The sequence below is a fragment of the Vombatus ursinus genome, unplaced genomic scaffold (assembly GCF_900497805.2).
Source record: "Vombatus ursinus unplaced genomic scaffold, bare-nosed wombat genome assembly UNPS02014861.1, whole genome shotgun sequence".
NCBI lineage: Eukaryota > Metazoa > Chordata > Mammalia > Diprotodontia > Vombatidae > Vombatus > Vombatus ursinus.
In genome coordinates this window covers 13,965,084-13,991,487 of record NW_020954639.1, presented here as the reverse complement: position 1 = coordinate 13,991,487, position 26,404 = coordinate 13,965,084, and the positions used below count along the sequence as shown (strand labels likewise).

Genomic DNA, 26,404 nt, shown 5'->3' with positions numbered 1-26,404 from the left:
CTTCTGTTCTGAATCTCTACAGGTACCCCAGTTTCTAAATGTCTCAGTCCTAGTCTCCATTTTGAGTTCTTTTGGTCAAAATTCCTTCCCTGGTCTCCCTCTTGTTCCCACCCTGAAACTCATTTTCCTTTCTGTGTACTCTTCCAAAATATCCCCATTCATAGACATCCAAGTATAGAATACAATAAAAAAAAAAACCCAGCAGTAGGAAAATGATTTACTCATTCCTTTTAGTAACCATATACTCCACAAATTCTTCCCTGAGTCACTCAGTTGGTTAGGACACCACCACCACCACCACCACCACCACCACCACCATCATCACCATGTAGTGCTTATAAGGTTTATTTGCAAAGCTCTTTATATATCTTATCCTTCTTTGATCCTCACCATAACCCTGTGAAGTGGATGTTATTATGTCTCCATTTTAAAGGTGAAGTAATTAATGCTGAAAAGAGTTTAAGTGATTTCCCAATGGCCTCACAGCTAAGTATCTCAGGCAGAATTGGAATCCAAGTGTTCCTAACAAGTCCAGACTCTATCCATAATATCATTGGCTGCCTTTCTTTTCTGCTCCCCTCCCCTCCCATCCAATGAAATCCACACAGGGCATTTTGTTCCTCTTAAATGCCATCAATCACATATTACTTTGTGTTTTGGTTATTTGTGTTTACATCATCTCCCCCTGCTGGACAGTAAGTTGAATGAGGGTAGGGATTATATTTCCCCCAGGAATAATAAATGTTTGTTGAATAGAACTGAATTGCATATAAATGTTCTTCCCTAAGTTATAGGGAAATGGGCACTCTGCATGTGATTCACAAGTTAATTCCATGTTCTCTTCGTTCTGCTCTTGAAAGGGGGACATAATGTGATGAAGGCTGAAACACCGGCTTAATTCAGTACTCTTCCTTGATGCCTCTCTAAAACATGCGTCTTCATTTAACACACACTCACTGTTTCCCAACCTGGTCTGCCCCCAAAAGAAAATAGCGTGCATGTGATGATTAAGGAACAGAAATTAACATTTATTCCAAAGCTGTCAAGATTTTTGGCAGTTATTAATTTTATTAAAATGATTACATATGGCAAAACAAGGAACAGCGGTAATAACGTTTCTCTACGATATAAATTATGACTTTGATTTTCAGCCGTTGGCTCAGCGTTGTTCAAGATTCTTCTTTTCAAAGGAAATGGCGGGGGGAGAGGTGGGGAGAGAAGAAGTATTTGCATTTCCAGGAAATGTTAAAGCAGCGAAAGGAAAAATAAATTAAAGATAATTACAGTAGGAAATAATGCCAAGTATTCGTTAATTGTAAAATGGACTTAATGTGTTTATGGACCAATCTCCAAACTTTGGCGATTTTTTAAAAAAACAACACATGTTCCACAATGGCTTATCTTCTATACTTATACTGAAAAACTTATTTGCTACTGCTTAAAAAAAAAAAAAACGACAGTGCTGAATGATCATTAATTCAAATTAAAATACTCCACATACCTTGAACTGAAATGTCTGTCAAAACAAAAACAAAGTATTGTCACAAGATACTTGATGCCTGAATAACTTATGATAGTACGAACAAGAGAGAAGTATTTGTCATTAGTTTTCAGTTACCTGCTCACATTATGGCAAAATTCTGGATGTAAAGTATCAAAATGCGTCATGGAACTCTAACTACCTAAAGACAACAAAACATGTACTCTATTTGTTCATACAGTCATGGTGTATACTTCTTGCACGGCACTAAAATGTCATTGCAAACAGCAATTTAGAAAAACAAAGTAAAAAATATATATACAAAATATTTTCATATCAAGTTATCTTTATCATACACTAAATAACCCCAACCCCCAAGGCTATGTTACAACAAAGTGTCCTACAAGTTACGCCAAGATGGATTTTTTTTTCCTGTCTCTCAAATAATTTAGTACAACTGGAGCAGACAAGGTTTTGTAAAAGTATCCTGAAACATAAAGGAGAATTTTACCATTTGGATGCATTATTGAGGTGTCCGTGCTCTCTCTTTCACACACACACACACACACACACACACACACACACACACACAATTCCAGTTTTTTTTTTAAAAGGAATAGGTTACAAATGGAAAAAAATAAATTCCTATCCCATTTCCCCTTTTCACATCTTCCTGTAGTTGGTATACTCCAAATCATACTCAGAATTTCTACTCTTTATTCAAGTGTTCCCAAGCTGATTAGGATATTGTTATTTGACTGAAGAAAATACGATGTTCCTCCCCACCCCTCCATTTTTTGTATTTATTATTTCCACTCAATGGTAATTTTGTTTCAAAATTTGAACTGTTATTTCTTTAATGCATGATTTCATATCAGTCCTTAATCTCCTTGGCAAAATGTAATGACCTTTCAATATCATAGGGACCATATGCTTTTAATTTGTCGGTTGACTTTCTTGTGTGGGTATCTTTGACTGTGCATGCACACGCATACACATATTTATCTCACTGTCTTTTGCTCCTTGAAAGGTAGATTATCAATTAGACTTCCTGGTTTCACACAAATCAAACCAATGCTGTTTTGACCATGCCATAACTATAACCATTTCCATCGTGGCAAGACACCGAGTTCCAAAACAATTAAGATATGGGACTACAAGTTTACTTCTGTACAAAAAAGATATTTTTTTTGGTTATTTATTTAATCACTTTAAATAGTGTATAGCAAAGCTCAAGAAAAAAAAAATCCAAAGTGAAATTTCAGCTGGCTGGAGGGAGTTTTCTGATGAAGCTTGCCGTAAGAGACATCTACTGAACATGGTGCATAGTTTAATCTTTTAAATTAATTAGGACACACTGTTTCTTAAATATACACATCATGTGGAGTATCACACTTTTCAATGAAGTGAGTTATGGTGGTAGTAGATAACGTACTGCATAGACAAGCAAGAAACATGCACAGCAACCCTAATGCCACTGAAAGATACATTGGACCATACTTAATACTGTGGAATTTTTAGAAAGGGGACATTTCCTTTAGGCTGAATAAGTTTTAAAAATGTGAAATACTGAATACATTTCAAGGGCGTCGAGCTGTTACGGTTTCAGCTCTGGAATGGTCAGGCCCAACTGGAATAATACATAGACTAATAAGCATTATGGCATTGTCATTTTGAGGCATAACTTTTCTGCTATGCCCACGTTATAGCTTATTTTTGGAAAGCAAGGCACTTATTGTAATAGCAATGCAGACATTTTATGCATAGTTTGAGTAACATAAAATAAGTTAATATTTTGATAAAAACTGATTTTTTTATAATTTATATGTCTTTTATAGAAGCAACTGGACAATTTATTTACTATAATTAAAAAAAAAAGAAGACCAAAAAGTCTGAAGGGAGTAACTGCTTTACTGACCATGTCAGGAAGGGAATGGTTTTCGACGCTTGCTCCAGGTCTCGGGTTCTGACTTTACAGAAATACAGATGGCGTGAGGAATGTCCATTGGATCCCACAGTTCGCAAGCGCTTAAAATTGTTGGGCTAGTGGCACTTTGACAGTCTTGACCTCTGATATATGCGATGATTTCTGAATGATGCAGCTGGTGGTACCCTGAAGTTTGTCTTTTCCCTGTGCAAGATTAGTTAAGGCCATAGCTGCATTGATCTCCTTCCAGTAGGTTTCATCTTTGCTTGCTCCCTTTCTGTTAGCTGCACTAGAATTAAGCAAAACGAAACAGAAGGTCTTTACATGTCACGTGTGGCCCCAATACCTAGCTCTCCCAAGAGTCACAAATTATAAGTGGCCAAAAAAAATAGTCAAGAACAGTTTCCTCACCTGTCACACTTATTGGATCCATTTTCCAGAGTGTCTGAAAAGAAAAGTAAAAATTAATTATTTTCCTTAAAAAAAATAAACAAAAACAAAAACAGAAGTAAAAGCTCACTAGGGTAGAGTGCTGGAAATGAGTGATGGTCCTTAATAAAAATAAGAGTAGTGTCCACATAATATCAAAATCTCTTTACAAAGATACAAAGACTGAAGTGCCACCAAACAGAAGGTTATGTAGAATCATAGGGAATTTAAAGAGAATTCTGTTCAATTCGACAAGCATTTTTTAAGTACCTACTATGTGCAAGGGACTCTCCTAGGCACTGGAAATAGAAAGACATAAATGAAATTAATCCTGCCCTCCAGGAGCTTACATTCTGCAAGAGGGAAAACACATGGATTCATATAAGTAGGCATAACATACATGCAAAACAGACACAAAGCAGTTTTAAATTTTCCTTGGTATATTTATAAAATGTGGATGAATCTGAGATTTAATAGGGTCTTTTCAAAGGCTGCCTGAATTAAAAAGTGTGCCTGACCCTAACAGTTTCAGTAGAGGGAAAAGAATTTTTTAATGCTGCAAAATGGCTTTGCCCACTTAGAGCTAGACACTTAGTAATTTTGATAAATTCATTTTTTTTCTTGCCTCAGCAAATGGCACTTCTGATTAATATGTGGGCCACTACTGGGATTTTTAAAGTAGACTGCTAATCAAAAGACTAGACAAATCTCCAACATGCTTATCTCCTCCAGAGTCCTCTCTGTGTCTTTGGATGATGGTCAAGCTACATATATGGAACGGTCAGTTTCTATGGGTTTGAACAACAGTAGTGTCACAGATGGACTCTGTGAAAAGCTGAGTTTTACCCTGAGAATTCTGCAGCTCAGCTCTTGGGTTTTTCATCATCCTGTCCAGGTCTTGAAGATCCTTAATGTTGGAAATGGTTATAGAGAGCTCTTCTCCTGACAAAAGAGGTACAAACTATCCCTTAATTTATCCCCATAACTATTCTGGCAGGGTTTTTTTGTGTATTGTGGAAAAGGCTAATATAGGAAAAATGAAAGGCCAGTCAACAAATCATTTGGTTAAAAGAAAAAAAAAAGTGAAGTTTGCAAGTAGAAGATAGAGAGAATATAGTTAGAGAGAAGTTTTTAAAAAAAAAAAAGATCTGAGGCCAGGTATGATGGAAAATGCTTATAAATCCTGCCTCTAATTTAATATAATTAATATAGCTAGGCTGAGACTGGTGTATTGCTTCAATTTAGGAGTTCTCAGCCACAACAGGGCCAAGCCAAGCAGTTATCTGTAGGAAGTTTAGCACCAGTAGGGTGGGCTCCAAGTGGGAGGCCATCAGACTATCTCAGGAGGGGCAAACTGACCCAGATCAGATATGGAGCAGGTCAAAGCTCCCATACCAATCAGTAATAGGACCAAGTCACTGACTGGCCTCTAAACTTCTAGCTGGGAGGAGACTTGGAAACCCAGTCGCAATAAAAAAATTACATTAAAAAAAGATCTGTTATAGAAAATGAAATTTTAGTGCAAAAATTTCATTTTGGGTCCTAAAAAACATATCTTCTTACATCCAGCTGGTGCTTAAGGCTCTGTACTTGTAAGTTTTTAATACGGGGCTGTTAAATTGAGTTGAGTTCTGCACCACTCGGTGAATAGGGTGGGTAGGATATATGATACCTGTAGAAGTTGTAGTGTGGAAGAGGGGTTTACTACATTATGCTCGTTTCCAGACAGAAGCTCTAATGGGTAGAAATGACAACAAGGCAAATTGAATCTTGATGTTAGGAAGAGAGTAACGATCTGGGTAGGCATCAGACAAGACAATAATAACTCATTTTCTACAGCATAGCCCTTTAAGGTCACCAAGCGTTTTCCTTGCAAACAATCCCATGAAGCTTGAAGTACTAGTAATTTTGTCCCCATTTTACAGATGGGGAAACTGAAGTTCAGGAAGTTTACATGATTATCTATGTTCACACATCTAGTAAGAGTTAGAACCAAGACCTTAGCCCAGATCACCCCATTCAAAGACTGGTACTTTTTACACTAAACCATGTTCTAAGGTTCCTTACAGCTCCAAGATTACGATAAGGTTGTTGGCAGGTGAATAATTGGTGAAGAAGACAGAGGGAAATTGACCCCAGCCTGGGCCAGGAAGGAGAGCTCACATGGGGATGATGTTGGGGCTCTAGGAGGAACCTTCACAGAAACCCATAATAGTCCATTCAATGGCTGCCAGAAGAGGGGAAAGCTAGCAGATATGTCATCATTATCATCATCACACATCTATCTAGTGCCAACTCCATCTAAAGCACTATGCTGGGCATCAGTGGCACAAAGAAAGGCAAGGCATACTCTCTACCCTCAAAAATCACTTCCTAGCTCACCTCTTGTGATAAATTGACCTTCTCTCTCCTTGGTCCAGTGTTCTCTTTCCTTCCTTTGTCCTACCTTGCCATTTCTATAAACACTCTGTCCTATATGGCAATTCCTCTAGTCGTACAGTCAACGAGAGTAAGTTCAACAGTCTCCACAGAAGTCCTCCTTGGATGCTTCATCATATTGTGGAAGTTCCCCTGGATTTCGGGAGGCAATGCTAACAGGACCAAAGCTTTGGCCAAAGGTAAAGGCCTTGAAGATAGGCCCATGTCTGCTGTTTGAGAACAAGCCTACTTAAATACAGAGCACTTCCTCATCAGAAGATTGGCTAATACATGATGAGATTTTTGACCACGGAAATCATGAAACATTGAAAGCAAAGCCAAAAAACAAAATACAAAAGGCTCCTTTAGTCCACACTACTACACAGTGGTAAGAGTGGTAAGGGGCAGTTAGGTGGAACAATGAATAGAACACTGGCCCTGGAGTCAGGAGGACCTGAGTTCAAATTTGGCCTCAGACACTTACTATCTATGTGACCCTGGGCAAGCCATTTAACCCCATTGTCTCAGAAAAAAAGTAATAGAAATGGGGTGAAAGAATGCAAAGAATAACATAACCTTTAAACTGTAAATTAACATTAATATATCTATTGGTCCTTTTAACATGTGAGCTTCATCCAATGTCCAATGAATTGAACGATTCTCAATATTACGGGGAAAATGGAACCAAACCCGCAATGACCTTCTTATTATGAATGAAGCCAAAGAATGAAGACAAAAATGAAGACAAAAAGAACTAGCAGCTACAAGGTAGGAGAGTTCCCAGGTTTTCCTCAAGGAGATCAAACAGGAGTGGATGGTGTCACTTCTATTATGCACCCATAATCAAGACACATTTCATGGTCATCTTGACTTCTAGTTCTAAAGTTGAGCATGATGAGAGTTGCAGCTCATGCACCCACAATTCCGGGCAGGGCATGAGAGGCAGAGACATTTGACAATGAACTTGAGAAGATTCTGCACACTAAGTTAATACACCCCTTGGTATCTGATGGCTTCAGTGCAAAAGAAGGCATAGAAAAGAACAGTAAAAACTATGATGGAAAATGCAGCTTCAGACAGAAAAATAAAAGAGGACAAAACCAAACCTGTACATCACAAATACTTTAAGTCAACAAGTGCTTGTTTTATACCACATACCATAAAGGCAAGTAGGTGCAGTGGTTAGAACCTACCTAAGGTCAAGAAGCACAGGTTCAAGTACCACCTCTGACTCACAATGGTTGTTTGATCCTGAAGTAAGATACTTAACCCTTTGGTTGCCTCAGACAAATTTCCCTGGTTTCCTTCAAGGCTCAACTCAAACACTACCTTCTATAAGAAGTCATTCCTGGGGGGGGGCAGCTAGGTGGTGCAGTGGATAGAGCACCAGCCCTGCAGTCAGGAGGACCCGAGTTCAAATCTGGCCTCAGACACTTGACACTTACTGGCTGTGTGACCCTGAGCAAGTCACTTAACCCCACTGCCTAATCAAAAAACAAAACAAAAAAAAAAACAAAAAAAAGAAGTCATTCCTATTTCCCCTGGGTGCTAGCATCCACCTTACCAAACCTACCTTGTATGCATTGTGTGTACTTTATATGTGTATGTTGCCTTCCCATTAGAATCTGAGCTCTTTGAGGTCCGGGACAGTTTTACTCTTGTCTTTATATTCCCAGCCATTGGCATAGTGCCTGGCACACAGTAAATGCCAAATAACTGATTTCTGATGGGTTTATTTAAGTTGTAGATCAAGTAATCATCTGCACTGGCATATGGAGTTTTGTCAATGAGTGTTCCTTACACCAATGCAATCTACATGTCTGGTCCAAGAAAAGCATTCAAGTCACTATGAGGGTACTTGAGATGAAGATAAAAATGGAAATCTCTGCCCTCAGGGAACTTACGTTCTACTAAGTGGGTGAGGAGACAATGTATATAAAGACAAGTTAATACCAAATACATACAAAGTAATTTGGGACTTTGATCTGGCAGTCATGAAAGCATCATTCACATAGGAGGCAGCTTTTGAGTGAACTTGATGGGAGAGAGCTCCATCAAGAGGTGGAGGTAAGAAATGAGAGCAACCCAGGCATTGGAAAAGAAGTCTGTGCAAAAAGACACAGGTAGTTTGGCATCTGGATAGTGCACTGAATTTACAGTCAGTGATGAGTTTGCACCTGGCTTGAGTTGCTTACCAGCTGTGAAATCCTTAGCAAGTCCCTAACCTCTCTCTTGCTTTAATTCCTCATCAGTAAAATGAGGATTTGGACTCAATGGCCTCTAATGGCCCTTTCAGACCTAAATCTATGATCCAGGAAATGGAACATCGCATTTGGAGAAGAACAAGCAAGCCGAAGGCTTTATTAACTCATCTTATATTACAATAGTTTTACTAAATGGATAAAAAAAAATCTTTGTAGTTCAGGCATGATTTCAGAACCTGTACTAGTACAGTTATTGCACCGGCATTTACCAACCTACCACCACCAGCTAATGCATATTACAGGAAGAGGAGAAAATCATAATCATGAAAATGAATGTACGAGACACACAGTGTTTTAAAGCTTTCAAAGCACTTCCCGTCCATGGGCCCATTTGTGCCTCACAAGAGCATGTGAGGTAGGCATAGTAGCTATTATTTATCCCTATTTTAATATTTGATTTTCCCCCCAATTACATGCGAAAACAATTTTTAACTATCACTATTTTACAAATGAAGAAATCGAGGCCTAGAGGACGTGAGTCATTTAGCCATGGTCACATGGCTACAAGGGATCAGAGATTGAAGCCAAGATGTCCTGACTCAATCTACTATTCCCTGATAAGATCACATTTTTCTCTTTTAAACAACAAATCATATTATAGCAGATAAGAAATTCAGATAGCTGGACTCTCCAGTATTTAGCAATTGATGAGGTACCTTTTCCTACCACACAGAATCACAAAATTTCTGCATTGAGAGGAACCTCATTGACCTTCTAGTACATTCCATATCTGAAAAAGAATCCCCACTACAGCATAGCCAATAAGTGGCCATGAAGACCTCCAACAGGCATTCTTACAACAAGCCTAAATCTGTCTTTTTTAAAAATTTCTGTCCAATGCTCAGACCTGTACATCAGACTCTTCCCTTTGGAGCCAAATAGAAGGAGTCTAATCCCCCTCTTTTTCAAGTAGCCTTGAGAATATTAATTCTTTGTGTTCCTAATGCCCCATCACAGGGCCTGATACACAGTAGGCTCTTAATAAATGCCTGTGGGGTGCCTGATTCTTCTGACAATCTTTCAAAAGTATTTGAAGATAGCTATCAAGACCCTCCAAGTATAAGCCAAAAGAGATGGGAAAATCCAACTCAGTTCAACTCATTAAATGCCAACTAAGCATACATCTCCACAGGTAATTTCCAGTAGAAAGTCTCTGATAGCTGACAAAGGGTGACTTACAGTTCTTATCTCTCACAGTTCAACTGTATCCTGCCCTGGGGGCCATTGCCTAGATTTGTGGTAGCCTCTGTAGCTTACTACATCCATGTAGGACACCAGCTACATTTTACTTCATTCCCTAGATTTCTTACTGGCCTTCATCCCCCCAGACTTTTCCACCCCCTTTCTAGTTCTGGAACCATAATCAAATCACTTCTGTTTTTAGCTCCTTGAAAGGATGTGATGATTATATTTTTGTATAAGATTCCTCCATCCACCTTTCATTTCTCCTTCTGAAAAAAAAAAGAAGAAAAAAGAAAAAAAAAGGTATAGTTATTCCTTCCACATCTCAACTTTCCCCATCACAGTTTCAATATATTTCAGGTTGGCATAGGAAATTAAATGAGATTTTTGGGGGAGTTTTGTGGAAGCTGCAGATGACATATGAAGGCTAGAAGATGACACAAAGTTAAGAAACTCAGAAATGCATAAAATATATGTGTAATATTGTGTAATATCAACATATTTTATCTTTTAATACTATAATAATTCAGATGTCTTCTCTAGTATGAAGGGAGAGGCAAAAAATTTTACGCAGATTTTCCAGATTGCCGGGGTGCTATGCCCCTAATCCCCATGATGTGGAAGGGATAACTACATTTTTTCCCCAATTTCTTCTTCTCCTTCTTCTTCTTCTTCCTCTTCATCCTCTTCTGCAATTCCTTGCAAGCCTGGAGGCTTCGATTCAAATCCCAGCTCTACCAATTACTCAATGGATGATCCTGGGCAAGCCACTTAATGCTCAACCTCAATTTCATCCGTACAATAAGGGAGGTTAGACTAGACAATCTCTCATTTTCCTTCCAGTTTTAATTCTGTGAAAAACTTTAAAAATCCAAGTAGGAAGTTAAAAGATTGAAAGAGGGTTCATTACTTTGCTTTGTTCTTTCATGTAACTGCTATATAATCTGAGGTGTTCATTCACTTTGGTTATAATGTAGCTGGCACATTAAAGCATCTTGGGTCCCAGACAAAAATTCCAGAAATTATTTGTAACCATATGCCTTATAAATGGTAAAAATTATGACAGCTTCTTTCCCCTGGCAATGCAATGGCAATTTGGGCAATACTTAAAACTTTGAAACAAAGACATAGTGATACCTGGCAGGGATTTATTCCCTTACTCATTCTCAAGCTTGTTGACTACTGCCTTTTCTGTCTTCCTCAGTGAAGACCAGAACCCAAGTGGCTAATTAACACTCCTCAAAATGAATATGATCTTAGTCAAGAAGGGCTGCCTATGGGTGAAAAGGGTTTGGCTGGAGTGGGTGCCACATAGAAATGCAGCATGCCATGAGTCCTTGGAGGGTTCTAATGTATTATGCAAGAAAATCCCTTAGGAATCAGTAGAATCTTCAAGCAGGTTGGCAGTCATCCCCTCATACTAGTACCTCCTGAGGAGTCTTCCACCTCTGAAACCCAAATTCTTTTGTTTTGGCTTTTTGGTAAGGTAATTGGGGTTAACTTGCCCAGGATCACACAGCTAGTAAGTGTCAAGTGTCTGAGGCTGGATTTGAACTCAGGTCCTCCTGACTCCAAGGGCAGAGCTCTAACCACTGTGCCACCTGGTTTGCCCCCGACAACCAAAACTTTTGCAAAGGTTATCTGAGTGGTAGCTGTCTTTTGCCCTCACTGATAACTTTGAGAATTTAATCAATATCCTTTGGGGTGGGGGGGGGTAGTGAAAACTTTTTCATTCACAGTACACTCTAGAAAGCCTTAATTCTCTATTAAGTCAGACTATTTCTTATTATCACTTTCAAGAGATTATTCTTGCTATAGAACTATTATTTGTTCATCTTTCCTAAGAAACAATAGGGTCAAGGTGCTACCAGAACATGAAGCCGGCAAGGGCCCTGTTCAACCGGCAGGATGCCAGCAGTATTAGCCGTTTCACAGAGAAGAGGAAGAAAACGAGCTGGGCTTTGGCTTAACTTTGCCCACAAACTGGCTGCAGCATCTCAGTTGCCAAAGTGAAGCAATAGTTTTGAGGGGATATTTATTCACTGGAAAGACTTGGCAAAAGCGAAATAAGTTCCATGAAGCTTGAATAACGTTAGGGAAATAACAACACATTTTTTAAAAAGACTGTGTAACTGATGCCATGGCTTGCAAATGGAACAGTCTCACATGTACAAAAGGGGACTAGAATCTGATTTCACATTCCCTGCCTGAATGATCAAGTGGAGAACAGGCATCGTACCATGGACAGTGAGGGGACCTAGCGATGTCAAAGGTGCACTAAGCCGGAAGGTCCATAAATGAATGTTGATAGAGTAGGAAGGTAGAACTTGTAATTCACCATGTGGGGCCATCTGATGTTTCCATTTAGGATGGACAGCAAACGACTGCATCCTGAGGGCTCTCTAACACCTAGATCCCACCAGCAATCCCTGTGGCTACATCCTTAAATTTGTTCCATTAAGAAGCAAGTCAGCTACAGCCTATGTCAAAACTATTAAAAAAATAATAATAATTTCCTGCTGTATTCTTGTTGTTGTTTTATTTTAAATTTATGGAATAAAACAAGTGTATATGCACATATATACAATATATGTACATACACACATGTGCATAAATGTAATGTAGATGTATGTGCATGTGTACATATATGTATATGTGTTTTGTGTGTGCTTTGTGTATATGCACATATACACAATGTATATGTGTGTATATGTATGTCTACATGTATGTGTGTGTGCGTGTATATATATATATATATATATGTATGTGTAGTATATCTGCTATATTTTAAAGTTGTTTGTCCTTCATTCTCAAAGAGGACCATGACATCAGGGAGGTGATACCAGGACATGCAAGTGAATTGTATTTAAGTGAGGCAGGGCTGTGCAAAGTCATCAGCCTCACTTTCTCTTCCTGAGCTATCTGGGTCTAGGGGTGAGATATAGATCAGGATGATTGGAGATGGCCCTGGAGGCAGTGGGAGACCTTGGCCTTTAGATCTTTCCCAGGTCTCATTTTGACTGAGGCAACCAGTGATTAAGGCTAGGTAAGAAATGAGCAGAGAATGGCCTCTTTTACCTAGTCAAAAAAAAAAAAAATCAATCTGGGAAGGAAAGACCCTGAGGGTTTCAGAGTAATAGCATTATAAAGTTTGGTGCTTTTGAAAATACCTTTGACAGGCTAAAAGCGTCCCTAAATCCTTTGGAATGTTTTTCAGAGAGTTACATGCAGCAGGTAAATTGAAGTGAATAGAATGAGCACTTCTTGCCTTCCAGCAACGTCCAAGGCACTGTCCAAACCACGGAAGTCAGTGTTTTGCTCTCGAAGTAGAACACAGTAGATGTCTAGGCATGGGCTTATGCTTCCCTTTCCAGCAAGAAAATAAAAGGCTTTGTAAGGAGGAATGAATAGAGGAAACATCTCCTTTGGGGTCAACAGTTGGTTGCTAAAAACCAAGGGCCTGACAGCAAAGCTCCGGATCAAAGATCTCAAACAGAACAAGGAAAGGAAAAGGGCTCTGGAGACAGCTGCCTTGAGCCACTCTCTGGGGTCCCTGTGTCAAAGGTGCTCTGGGTTGACAAAGACACTGGAGTCAGGGGGCATCCTGTCCCTTCTGCTGTTGTTGGTGTATGGCCCAGCAACACCAGACAATCATGTATCCAAGGGGAAGTTCCTGGGGACATAGTATAATCTAATTTTCAAAGAGCTGGCAAAAAGTCATAGATGGCAAACAGGAGGCCCTTTGAGAGTGAAACATTGTGCTCTTGTAGGAAAGCAAAGGGTGAGAGAACTGGGAGGATGAAGAGTTTTGCTATTTGTTATTTTAACATAAAATCTAAGGAGATGTCCCAGGTCTTCTAGAGTGTGGGAAGCATTTGGGGGGAGGGGGATCAGGAAACATTCTCATTTTCAATGCAATTTGTTATTGTTGTTCAGTTGTTTTCAGTTGGATGTGACAAGTGGCTGAACAACAAAAATATATTTTCCTGGAGTCTTAATTTGATCAAGGAGCTTTAAAAAATTGTTTCTTTTTTTGTTTTTGTATCCCCAGCAAGGTGACTGGAGAGTTGTCGTTCAGTCGTGTATGACTCTTCGGGACCCCTCTTGGGTTTTCTTGGCAATGATACTGGAATAGTTTGCCTTTTCCTTCTCCAGGTCATTTACAGATGAGGAAATTGTGGTAAACGAGGTTAAATGACTTGCCCAGGGTCATACTGCTAGTGCCTAAGGCCAGACTCAGGAAGATGAGTCTTCTTGATTTCAGGCCCAGCACTCTATTCACTGCACTACCAAGCTGCCCTTAAATGCAAATAATTTTCTTAATTCCTCTTCCGTCATTTCTCCACTCTCTTGTCCTAATCTATTTCACATTTCTCTTGTTTAGTAAAAAGCCAATATGCCAATTCAATTCAACAAATACTTATTAAATGGCCTACTATGTACCAGGCACTGTCCTAGGCACTGAAAACAAGATAAAAGTCCCCTGCCTTTAAGGAGCTTACATTCCCTAGCACTAATGGAATGAACCCTTTGGTCAATGAAGACAAAGTGGCAATGCACCCAGTTTGTTCCCAGTCACCATGTAGGGCCTGTCTCCAGAAGGCGGGTAGTCTTACCTGAATCTCGTCTCCCCCAGAAGTCCACTGAGTAGAGCAGGCATTCAGGAAACTGTTGGGAAGTGGGGAAATCAGGCCTCAATCCTTCCTAGGTCCCTGGCTGATCTGCAGGGGCAGTTAATCAGCATGCGCATAATTGGGAGTTGACTGCCCTGCACTCAGCTCTGTTCTATCTCTCCCTTTGGCAAGCTCCTCAGCTCTGCCTCTCCAAAAAACTTGACTTAAAATGCCTTTTCAAATTCTAGTGATCCCAAAATCAACTGCACTGTCAATTACTATAAAAATAATTAGTTGGCAGGAGCCATTTAGCAAACCAGCCAAGGGAGAGTGTTTCAAGACGAAAAAAATAAAAATAAAAGGCGGAGGTGGGGATGCGGGATGAGGGAAGCAAGTTGGGTTGGGTAGTTAGAGAAATCTTGGATGTCGAGAGACCAAAATCATGATGAAACTGTTAAAGCGGTAATGGATATCCTTAGGCTAGACATGTTCCTCACAAAGTCAAAGAGGGAATTGAGGCTGTTACTCAAATCATTTAGATCAAATGCCACTCCACACATGTAGGCACAACTTCTAGGGCTCAGTGTCACACATCTCTTTTCAGTTTTAGTGAATGAAATTCATAAACTCTCTAATTCTGGGCAACATGCTGGAAGTGGCATTTATATTCATAGGGAGAGACAAAAGTATGGCCTGCCCAGCAGACACTTCTCTGTGGTTTCTCTCATTTAAAAGCTTCAAGGTCAGGATTTTTTTTTTTAACCAACCTAACCATGAAGACTTCAACAACAGATGATAATATAGATAATCCTCAATTATCCACATTGCAGGAGGAGAACAGAGGCATAGATAATCTTCAGATTATATGATGTCTGTCTTTGAATTAGAGTGAAGGGGGGGGTGGGAGACAGGGAACATCTAAGGAGCATCTCATTTAGGGGAGAAGGGGGAAAGAAGGAGTGAAAAATGGATCTGGAAACAGCTTTGTAGCCAATGAGTCCACTTGGAAGCAGGCGGCTGGTGAGTGGTCATGAAGGCCATCTTTGATGAATACCCCTTCACTAATTAGGAACCACAGGAGTTGACTGTTTTTATGGCAGCATTTGAAAAAAGATTAAATTTGGGGGGCTGGTTAAAATGAGAGATGGTGGAAAACGTTCTGGACTTGGAATCAGGACATGAGTTTGAATATTGACTTTGATATGAGCAGGTGGGCTGTATAACCCTAGACAAGTCACTTAACCTGAGACTCATCTGTAAAAGAGGGTTAGTAATACTTGCACTATACCTACTTCATGGCTCATTGCAAATCATTTTGTAAAACTTGAAGGGCCTGGACCTGTGTTTTCCCTGAAACCAGGAAATGCCTAGTGAGAAATCTCTCCATAACAAGGTAAGTAGGCATTGTCTTTGCAATTTAGTATTAGAGTTGCCTGGAGTAATGGGAAATTGAGTGATTTGTCCAGGTCAGACAGCCAATACTTGGTAGAGCTGGGACTTGAACCCACATCTTCTTGGCTTCAAGGCTAGTTCTCTCTACTATATCACACTTCTTTGAAGTACTATATAAATGTAAACTATTATAATGGTTATAATCAATCACATGAGAAGACCTCCAGATATTCCTTCCCTATGCTCCTAGATATTCTGTCCATTCTTGGGTTGCTGAAGTCACTTCTCCAGTTCTGGAGAGATAGAAAGTGATTTGGTTCTGACGACACTCTGGGTGATCGGATGATCAGATATCTCCCGGAGGTTTTGGTTAGTATCAAGGTTATTTGGACATTGAATCTGCTTAGGGGAGGTGACAAAGCATGGGAAAAAAAATGCAATCAACTCAGGGCCTGAGGAGCAAGATGGAAGAACAGCCCTTCGAAAATGCTGAAATGTTGGTTTTCTCCCAATTTTCATGGTTTGGTCCACATTCATCAATCCCCACTCCCACCCACTCCCACTAAAAAGCCACTTATCTATGTCCAACTTCCCCTATTGCTTCCCCATCAATGGTTTGAGATTGTGTCTAGATTCAGCTGCAGAATGGATCATTCTGATCATGAAGTCCAGAAGAACCATCTTTTTGGTGTCATTAAAAGCAGATGCTAATACCAGGTGACCAATTTATGTGGACTAAATGTTCCATGGGTCTTGCCTAAAGACCCAACCCTAGCTAATGTTGGCAGTGGAGAGGGACAATAAGCAAATTCACAGTGATTTCTCTTTAGACTTCTATTGCAAAACATAATCCAATAGAAAAGAAAGTAAGCTTATCCAGAGCAGGGGTTGTTTCTCTTTCCCCAACACTCAGTCCAGCATTTGGCACACAGCAGTCTCTTAATAAGTGTTCATTGATTAATTTGTTAGCTTAAGGACACTGTAGGCTTTGATTTCAGGTGTATGTAGTGGCATCGATGCTGAAAAATCCCACATGTTAAATTTAAGCACATCACCATTCATGCATGCAACAAATATTTATTGAGTACCTACTATATGCCAGGACCTGTGTTCTGAACTGAAGCTACAGAGTTTAGCATGGTGCCTGCCACATAGTAAGCACTGAAAAAGGCTTGTTGACTTGACGCTTCTTGACAAAGACAAAACAAAAGCAGTCTCTGGCCTTAGGGAGCTTACGCAATCCTTGGGGGAAATAATTTATCCATAGATAAACTAATGCTTTTAATAATGTTAAAAAAAAAACCCTATTTAAAGTAAAAGAAGAGTAAGATGACCTCCTTATACATATGCTAATTGCTCTTTCCTGCTATGGAAACGACTATTATTATTACTATAATTACTAAATAATAACTAATCACTACCTAGCTAATTACTATTACTACTAGCTAGCATTTAAATAACATTTTAAGGTTTGCATAGTACTTTGTATATGTTATTTTATCTTATTCTCACAATAACTCTGGGAGGTAGGTGCTATTATTAACCCCATTTTACAGATGAGAAAACTGAAGCACAGAGGGATTAAGAGGCACAGCCACACAGCCGTAATAAATGTTTGAGGCTGGACTGGAACTCAGGTCTTACTGGCTCCAATTCCAGCACTCTCTGCACTGTGCCACCTAGTGGCGTCACAAGGCTTTTTTGGCACAAGGCTTTTGCTGTGAAGGAGGAAGAAATTAATAAAAATTTGAGGATATGTTGGCACTCAGTTCAGGCCTCCATGTTCTGTGGCTCTAATTACCAAGAAAATGGTTGTTTTTAAAACTCTCCTGTAGTCATCTATTTGTCCAACCAAACAACAATTCAATAGATCCTTATTAAATGCCTACTCTATGTGCGGTTCAGTGTGGTGCCTGGTGCCTGATGCCAGAAGAGGCCTGTGTTCTGGTTAAGGCTGACTTCTTTCATACAAAAGGAAGAGAGAATGGTAATAGTTTATAAAAATGAATTCCTTGTGCTTTACTCGCTGTCTGGTCAGTAAAGATTCCACAAAGTCTTTTTTTTCCCCAAGATTTGTTCAGAAATATCAAGGAACTTGTCCAAATCCCAGCTTAGGGACTCTAAATCAGTTTTCTTAAGCTTTCCTTGACATTTTAAGGAGATGTGATATTTTAAGGAGACATGATCTTCCTCTAATCACTGTCCTAGCTCAGGGTATATAACAGCTCAGTAGCTATCCTCCAGCTGTCTCCAATGTGTCCCCCTTTGAGGAAACATCTGTGGTTATCCTCTCTCGGGTTCATAAGGTGTTTGGGAATGGATGAGAATAAGTCACTATGTCAGTGGGGCTTAGCCCCAAAAGAGGGAAACCCAAAATGGTGGTGCTTCTCTGGGCATGGTGGCTTGTATAGAATACAATAGGGACCTGTGATTTCACTGGGATGAAGAACTCTCAGGTGATGCAGCTCTCTCAAATAATCTACGTTGGTACCTTATCTGCATCTTAGTCTTAGAGAGTTCTTAGAGAGTCTAGAGCAGGGGTGGAGAACTTGTGGCCTGGAAGCCACATGTGGCCCTCTAGGTCCTCAAGTGCAGCCCTTTGACCCAATCCAATCTCCATTACTTAAGTTAATTAGTCAAGTCAATTACCCTCTCTTATGTTCTAGGCCAGGGGCCTGGGCCACAGGTTCTCCACCCCTGGCCTAGAGGAGAGAGAGGGTAACTGACTTGATTAAGGTCATACAGTAAGTATATAGAAGAGAGTAGACTTGGATACAGGTCTTCTTGACTATAACCACTACCCCCATGCTTTCTCTAGCACATCACAGGCATTCAGGAAATATGTGCTGAATGAATGAATGACATGTATGACACGAATGGGGTCTGTTCAATATCAAACTATCTGCAGATGAGATGACTACAGTGGCATCTCCATCTTGGCACCTCAGAGTGGTGGAAGAAATATCTGAAGTGGTGGTGACTCCGTGAATGCTGTTGATTACAGATATAAACTTGGAGCTGGGAATGGCCTTTTGAAGGCCTTCTAAGTAAAACCACAGAAAAAAAAAAGTGGGGGGGGGGAATCCTCCTCCTTCACCTTGGTTGGTTGGGACTCTGTTTACATTGGTTTAGTGTTTCTTTGCAAGGCGACCAGCTCAACTTATTCATTCTAGGGCCTTAAAAACCAGTGGCCTCCAACACTTTTCAGCATTTGAACCAAGAAACCATTTGCTTTCCAAAAATTAAGCCAGTATTTCCTCCAGCCATGACTTCTACCATCTGGCTACAGATTTCTCTCCTTCCTGCTACCTTCTCATGTGGGCTGGCCCCACATTACAACTAATGATCTCCAGCTGCACCAGCTCCCGAAGGCCTTCGGCTGCCATTAGAGTCCTTCTTTCCCTTGCATGCATAATAATAAAAAGATTAGAAAATAAAAGGACTCTCTCCCTCCTTGATTGGACACTCTAGGGAATGGGGGGGTGCCCTTGTTCAGTATCCCGATTGGGAAGGAGTTGGGGTATCTCAATCGAAAGAGTTTCAGGCCTGGGGACAGGTCTATTTCTCTAAGAAATGTAGCCTGTTTCAGGGGAGCACTTCATTTGCCCGTGGGCAGAACTGTTAAAAAACAAAAACAAAAACAAAAACAAAAACAAAAAACCCCCTGCAATTTGCTTTTCTCAGTCAATTAGGAGGGGATTACAGCTTCAAGAGCTAGTCCTTATTAAGTGTGGTATAAGAGCTCCTGGCTTCTGAGCTCAGCATCAATTTCCATTGGTGTCTTTGCTCTATTCTGATCTCATCAGTCTGGGCTGACAGAAAGACGTGCAGGAAATGGGATTTGTAACTTGAAAACTTATTTTCTATATAAATAAAGCTCCACCCAACTAGAATGTCTCACCATCCATTCATTTTACCAGCTCTTTCTCAAGGCAATTTTTGAATATGTAGTATTCTTTTTTCCCCTTTATATTTTTATTTATTTATTAAAAATTTCCCAATTACATTAACATTCATTTAAAAAAATTTGAGCTCCAAACTCTCTCCCTCCCTCCTATTTCTCCCCTCGAGAAGGCAAACAATTTGATACTGATTAAACAATATGTATTATTCTCGACACTGAACTCTTTCACAGAGTCACTTTTACTTACCTTGCTCCTAAGTGATCTGTGAAAGACTCTATTTGAATCCATCTCCTTCCCTTTCCCCCCTTTTTTCCACACCTCTCCTCTCCCTGTCCCTCATTCCAATATTTCTACTAAGATTAGTGTGTGGTCTGTGTTCAGGAAATTGCAGCTGAGTGACCAGGATGGGGGTCTGGAAATGGTGATCTTTTTTGGTTCTAGTCAAGTGGTGTTGTTAACTCCTTGGGAGGTCCTGAACCAAGCATACATTAACCTTACCTTTATTTTCCCCATCTGTATAATGGGACTGAAACACAGCACTGTACAAATGAATGGCACGTCGTGCTCTAAGAAGAAAGAAGCTCAGCGCAAAATATTTTAATTCCTGGTTGCTTTCTAGTAGCCTGATTAGCTTCACAAAACCCATCTGCCTGGATTAATGGATTAAGTGTGCAGAATCTATTATCTTCAAGGATGACATAGCTCTTCTGATGCTGATCTGTTTTCCCAAGCCAAAGAACCATAACATGCCAAGACAAAGCCCTGGAACCACATTAAAGAGAGCATCTATTAGCTTTAAGTGTCTGACAGGGTTTTGTTACTTCATTTTCTCAAGAGGAATATTTCAGATGTTACCCCCAAAAACTTAAGCCATGGAAGCTGATTTTCCAGCTAAGCCTTCAGAAAATGACCTCCTGGGGAATGAGTAACCTATGAGAGTGTGTGTTGCAACGGGTGGTATAATACAATCACTCGATTTCACTAGAGGCCCTGGCCTGCTTGTTTTGCAAAGTGTATCTTAGCACTCTGACTCTGGAGTGAGCCTGGATCCCGTTCCTTCCCTCCTCTCCCACTCACCCCCCATCCCAATCTGGATATTCATAGCTCTCCTGGCCTCAGGAACAAGGACTAAAATGGAAAGTCAGTTAATCTTCCACTGAAGTCAACTTTATTCTTAGTACCTTATGGAGACTGGACGAGTCTGTGAACACAGGCTGCTGCAGCTTTAGCTGGCCGGCTTGTTTTTAGTAAACAGACAGCTGCATGGTGTTAGGCTGCAGAGAGCTAACACTTCTTTCTTCAGCACCAAAGGACTATTCCAGAGAAAAATATGTATTTATAATAATCTAGAAATTGGCTGCCAAAGGCCTGGCTCTTACATATCCTTTCCAACCCTTCCAGTGTCTCTGAAAACCATCGCAAAAAGGGCTTTGCCTTTGATATATGAACCACACTGTATCTTTGAATTGGCTGACATTGCTACCTTGCTTTTCAACATTCCTCAAATTACTGTCTTCAGAAGTGACACTCCAGAATCTCAGTGCTGGACCTGTCTGCCTGCATTACTACTGGGAGTGACATTAAAAAAAAAAAAAGAAAAGATGATGATAATCCCAAACTTGGAGTGCTCACAGCTATTTAGGATGCATGGAGAGTATTGGCGAATATTCCACTCACAGCCCATCTGTGATATTTATTAATGGAAAGGGCCCAGATTTTAGAGATAAGAGGTGGACATTACTTGCCAATTCAGAGTCTATCTTGCAGATATACCTTTTCATACACTCAACTCTACGTCACGTGTAAAATTACATTGTCACCTATTCTTAAGTTTAAGGATATCTACAAGTTTCTGCTTTTAGCTTAACACCAAACAAACTAATTAAGGTCTAAACTGAGGAAGGAGTGAGGGAGGTGAGAGAGAAATACACTAAAATTGGGTAATAACTTCTGCTGACTTGGTCTACGTCCTAATAAGATGCAAGCTTCTTGAGGACAGGAATTATTTCTTCTTGTTTGTTTGTTTCTTTGTGTATCCTTAGCACAGTGCCTGGGGAGTTGTTGTTGTTGTTCAGTCGGGTCTGACACTTTGTGATCCCATTTGGGGTTTTCTTGGCACAGATATTAGAGTGGTTTGCCATTTCCTTCTCCAGCTCATTTTACAGATGAGGAAACTGAGGCAAAAAGGGTTAAGTGACTTACCCAAGGTCATACAGCTGGTAAGCATTTGAGGCTGTATTTGAACTCAGGAAGATGAATCTTTCTCATTCCAAGCTCAGTGCTCTATCCCCTGCTCTACCTAGTTGTCTCGCCTGGAGAATAGTATATGACTAATAAATGTTGGATTTATTGATAGGTGCTTATCATGAGTAGCCTGGCTCCCCTGTCTTATTATAAGTTACTCTTCCTCAAATACTCTAGAATCCAACCAAAGTGGCTTTCTTGCTCTTCCTCATACATGACACCGTCTCCAGTTACTGTGCTAGCCCTGACAAGCTGTTTTTCAGACATGAATCATACTGTACGCCTCTTCATCTCTACCTCTCAGCATCCCCAGTTTTCTTCAGAGCTCAGCACAGGAACTACCTTCTATGGGAAGACTTTCCTGATTCCCCCTTGCTGCTAGGATCTTTTCCCCTATAATTACAGGTGCTTATTTCTTTATATATTTTGTTTTTATGCCTATATGTGCACTTTGTCCTCCATTAGAATGTAAGCCCCCTGAGGGAAAGCACTGCTTCATTTTTGTCTATTTCCTGCACCTAGTATAGTGCCTGGCACATAGAAGGGTGTAATGAATGCCTGTTGATTGATTGCTTTGATGAATTAGACTATAGAATTTAGGGAGAGGGGACATGGAATTCAACTAGCAGCAGGCACTAGATGAGATGGAGCAGGACCTGAAGGGCAGCTAGCTGGCTGACAGAACTGTTTGAACCTTCAGACTTTGATGAACATGGCCCCAGGAGGAAACAGAGAATTAGTCGGCACTCGAGGGCACCAGACCATTGCTCTTTAAAATGTGTGACAGGAGACTTGATGCTTGGTGTCAGAGACTTCAGTCTATACTCCAAACCCATGAGTGGCTACAAGGTGTCTAAGAACCATCTGTGTATTGACTGGAATGGGAGAAGTGCTAGTATACACCCATGTCAAAACCAGGACCTGTCTACCAGGGCAAATTTCCTGGCTTTGAGGAAGTGGTTTCTACCTCAACACAGTTAAACCGAGTAACAAATAGCTGTCAGGGAATATCACACTGAGATAATCCACATTAAATAGTTAGCACTTTTTAATTCACTTATTCATTCATTTATATAAATTTATTCATGCAGTTCAAGTATTTGGTGAGTGTCTACTGTGCAAAGCACAGATCTGGTTAGTATCTATTCCAGAATACAAGAAAATGCTAGGAAATTGGCTATTTCAGCTTCCCAGTTGGCTCATTTGCGAAAACTGCTCATGTAGCTATCAACATTTTATACACCATAAGCCAGGTTCTTAATATATAATAACTCAATGAGAAATGAGGGTATAGGAACAGACTAAGACTACAGTAAAATAAAAGGAAAAGTCATTAGCTTGCCGTGCTCTGATGAATGAAAAGAAAGACTAACATATTGGATAGAGGCAAGTATGCCCCTAGCCCACACTTCCAGGGGGGTTAAGAAGAATCATCTCCTTTCTTGATTCCAGGTTCCATAAAGATACTCTCCTCCCCCAGATCTCCTATATACTCTCTTGTGGAGACATTAGAGAGAGAATTAATGGTGGTGAAGTTCTATCTTGGAATCTATCCCTTGCCCACCACTGCAGTAACAAATCTTTCATACGTATCACAGGTCAATCTTGGACTCCAATAGATGAAACCACAATCTAAGGTCACTTTTTAGACTATTATCTTTGGAATTAGTGCTAAGCTTGCCACGGTACTCCTAACAGAAATAAGAATTCCAGGACTGTCCTGAGCCCAGTGTCTCTGCCTTTGAAAAAAAAAATTTAGTTCAGCTGTGTAATTATCATGAGCAAGTCTGGCCCTGATAGATAAATAAAGCATTTATTCAATGATGACTCTGTGTTTGGCACTGTGAATGCTAAGAACTGTGGATACAAATACAAGCCAACAAGCAAGCCAAATTCTGTCCTTAAGGAGTTTAAATTCTAATCAGGAGAGACAATATGTAAAAAAGAGGAAATGGAAGGGAGAAGGGGAAGGAAGGATACCATGTTGGGGCAAGGCAGAAGGAAAAGAGGAGGAGGGAGGGAGAGAAAGAGACAGACAGACAGAAATGGAGAGAGATTGGGTATGAATGAGGTGAAACATGGCTGAAGTCCTTCCTAAAATGGGGGTCCCAAGGAGGGAGTCCCAATGAGGAGAGGAGAGCCTTGAGCTCCAGAGGTAGAGCTAACATTCAAGTTTTCCTGGTCCCAAGGCCAGCTGTCTACATGACATTGCTTCTTGAGAATTATTATATTGAGAATAAAAATAGGGCTTGAGAAAACTTCTATTGAGAGACACTTCCATCTCCCTGTTTGTTCACCACCAGACATTGATCAATCAAAGACTGAATGCAAGAAACTGTGCTAAGTATGAAAGATGGTTTGGTGGAGGGGCAAGTAGATGGTTAGAAGGTATAAAAAGATAAATAGTATAAAAGTATAAAAAAGTTAAAGAATGCCTTATATAGGCATATATACATATACATATACATATATATATGTCTCAAGGAATTTACAGTTTAGTAGGGAAACCAATTCATATGGAAGATAAGACAAGAAATACAATAAAAGGCAATATTCCCTGATTCTAAGAACTCGTGAAATAGTAAGGCATTCAAGATAGTAGACAATTTCTTCACAGAGGTGAGACCATAGGCTCCCAAAGTGGGCGATACTGCTCCCTGGGGGACACTGGAATGATCGGGGGGGTGGTAGTAACCTTGGATACAACTGGGGGGCATTGAATAAAAATAAGGGGGTGGTGAAAGCATAAGGAGAGAAGAGAAAAAAAGAAATTTGAAAAACCATCCATACATATTTTATCTGTTGTGTAACAGTTAAAATCACAGTGATTACATTATTTTCCAAATGAACACATAAAATGCAAGTTATAACCAATCAATGGTGGAGTCAACTGACAGGTCTTAACAAGCAAGTGTTGGCAGCCAAGCATACATTGTCAGGAAATCCAATATGCATCGGCAAGAATATGTGCATGTAATGACTTGTTTACAATATGACATTATAGGGTTACATGATGTAATATTGCATCATCAAAATTTCAATGTAGGAAAAAACCCTACAAATTTACAATAAATTATTAAATTTAAGATGCATCATTTTCAAATAATATATTTTATATTTTCTTGAAATGATGTGAATTTTTAAAAATCATCAAAGAGTTAAAGAAAGTAGATGTCCAGGGGAGCACTGAGTAATGTTTTTTTTAAAAGGGGGAAGTAGGCCAAATAAGTTTGGGAACCTCTGTGAGAGATTGTGGGTATGGAATATTGTATATACCGTTCAATGATGGATTGGTTAGTTGGTTTGGCTAGATTTTTTTTTCCCTTTCTTTTTTTTATTCCTAGGACAGGGAGGAAGGAAGGGATATGCTGGGAAATGAAGGTGATGTAAAAATTTTAAAAAATCAATCTTTTTTGGGGAAAAGAAAACACTTTGATCTGTCGTTGTCTAGGCATTTATATGGCTCCACTGAGAAAATTTTTTTTAGGAAAAAATGTCTATTTCACTTCCAATATTTGTCTTTGCTAAAACCAATTGCAACATGGCAGGACTAATCTCATTGAGAGAATAGCAGAATCTCAGGGTTGGAAGAGTCTTCCATGATCAACTAGTCCAATCCACACCTGGCAGAAAATCTCCCCTACAACATCCCCAGAAACTGGTCATCCAGCCTTGGCATGAAGACTTCCACTGAGGAGGAATTCACTCCTTCCTCTATAGTTCATTTCATTTTTGGATAGTTCTAATTATCTTCTTAGGGGCTAGGATATGATTTCTTAAAAAGCAAAGGAAGTCACTCTTTGCTCCCAAATTTTCTACATTACTTCATAGAAAAATAAAGATTTAAAAAATTACATTTTAAAAATTAAATGATTTCAATAGCATTAAATATTAAGAAGTTTTTCTTCTTCCATCAAGCCTTTGTGCTTTCCTCCCTTTGCTTCCATTGGTGTTCTCTTGGGCTAAGCATAACAAGCTTTATTCCTGCCATAACTTAACCTTTCATATACTTGAAGACAGCTAATTCAGTGACACCCACAAAAAAGAGAAACCTCTGACATTCAGAAGGAAATCACCCTTTACATTAGAAGAAATTGGAGTAGACTTCAGAATCATCAAGTCGCCCTCCCTCCCAATTGAAACATTTATTACAATAATCCACTGTCACAAGATCTGTGTTCTCTGTTTGGAAAATAAACATCATGGGGCTGCCTCAACATTTCAGACACAGCTGGCAGCCTTTGTGTGAGCTGAGGAGTTTGAGTCTTTATTTTTCCTTTGGGAAAATAAGGTGACAAATAGTAATCCACAAGGGTTTATCAAAAACAAATTATCCCAATCTAAAAGATTCTTTCTTGGGTAGGATAACAAGCTTTGGCGATTGGAGTCAATTTAGTGTCTGCTGCCCTTAGCAAAATATTTGATCCAATTCTGCATAAGAAGCAAAGTAGGCTATTTCATTACACATTTCCATAATAAATGTGCGAGGTTTTACAAAGCTACTATAACATCCCTCTGGAGGTAGCCTAGAGTTTCATGACCTTTCAAAA

General features: G+C 39.8%; 1 protein-coding gene across 1 annotated transcript in view; it reads right to left on the bottom strand.

Annotated features, from left to right (window-relative positions):
* Nucleotides 1–1,475: 1,475 nt before the first annotated feature.
* The window catches only part of MKX (mohawk homeobox), a 108,025-nt gene continuing 83,096 nt past the window's right edge, over nt 1,476–26,404 (bottom strand). Inside the window, exons 6-7 of the mRNA XM_027841619.1 lie at nt 3,819–3,852; nt 1,476–3,696 (exon numbers count right to left, since the gene is read on the bottom strand). Of these exons, the coding sequence (XP_027697420.1) occupies nt 3,510–3,696; nt 3,819–3,852 (221 nt within the window). The 3' untranslated portion in view covers nt 1,476–3,509. The remainder of the gene's footprint in view (nt 3,697–3,818; nt 3,853–26,404) is intronic.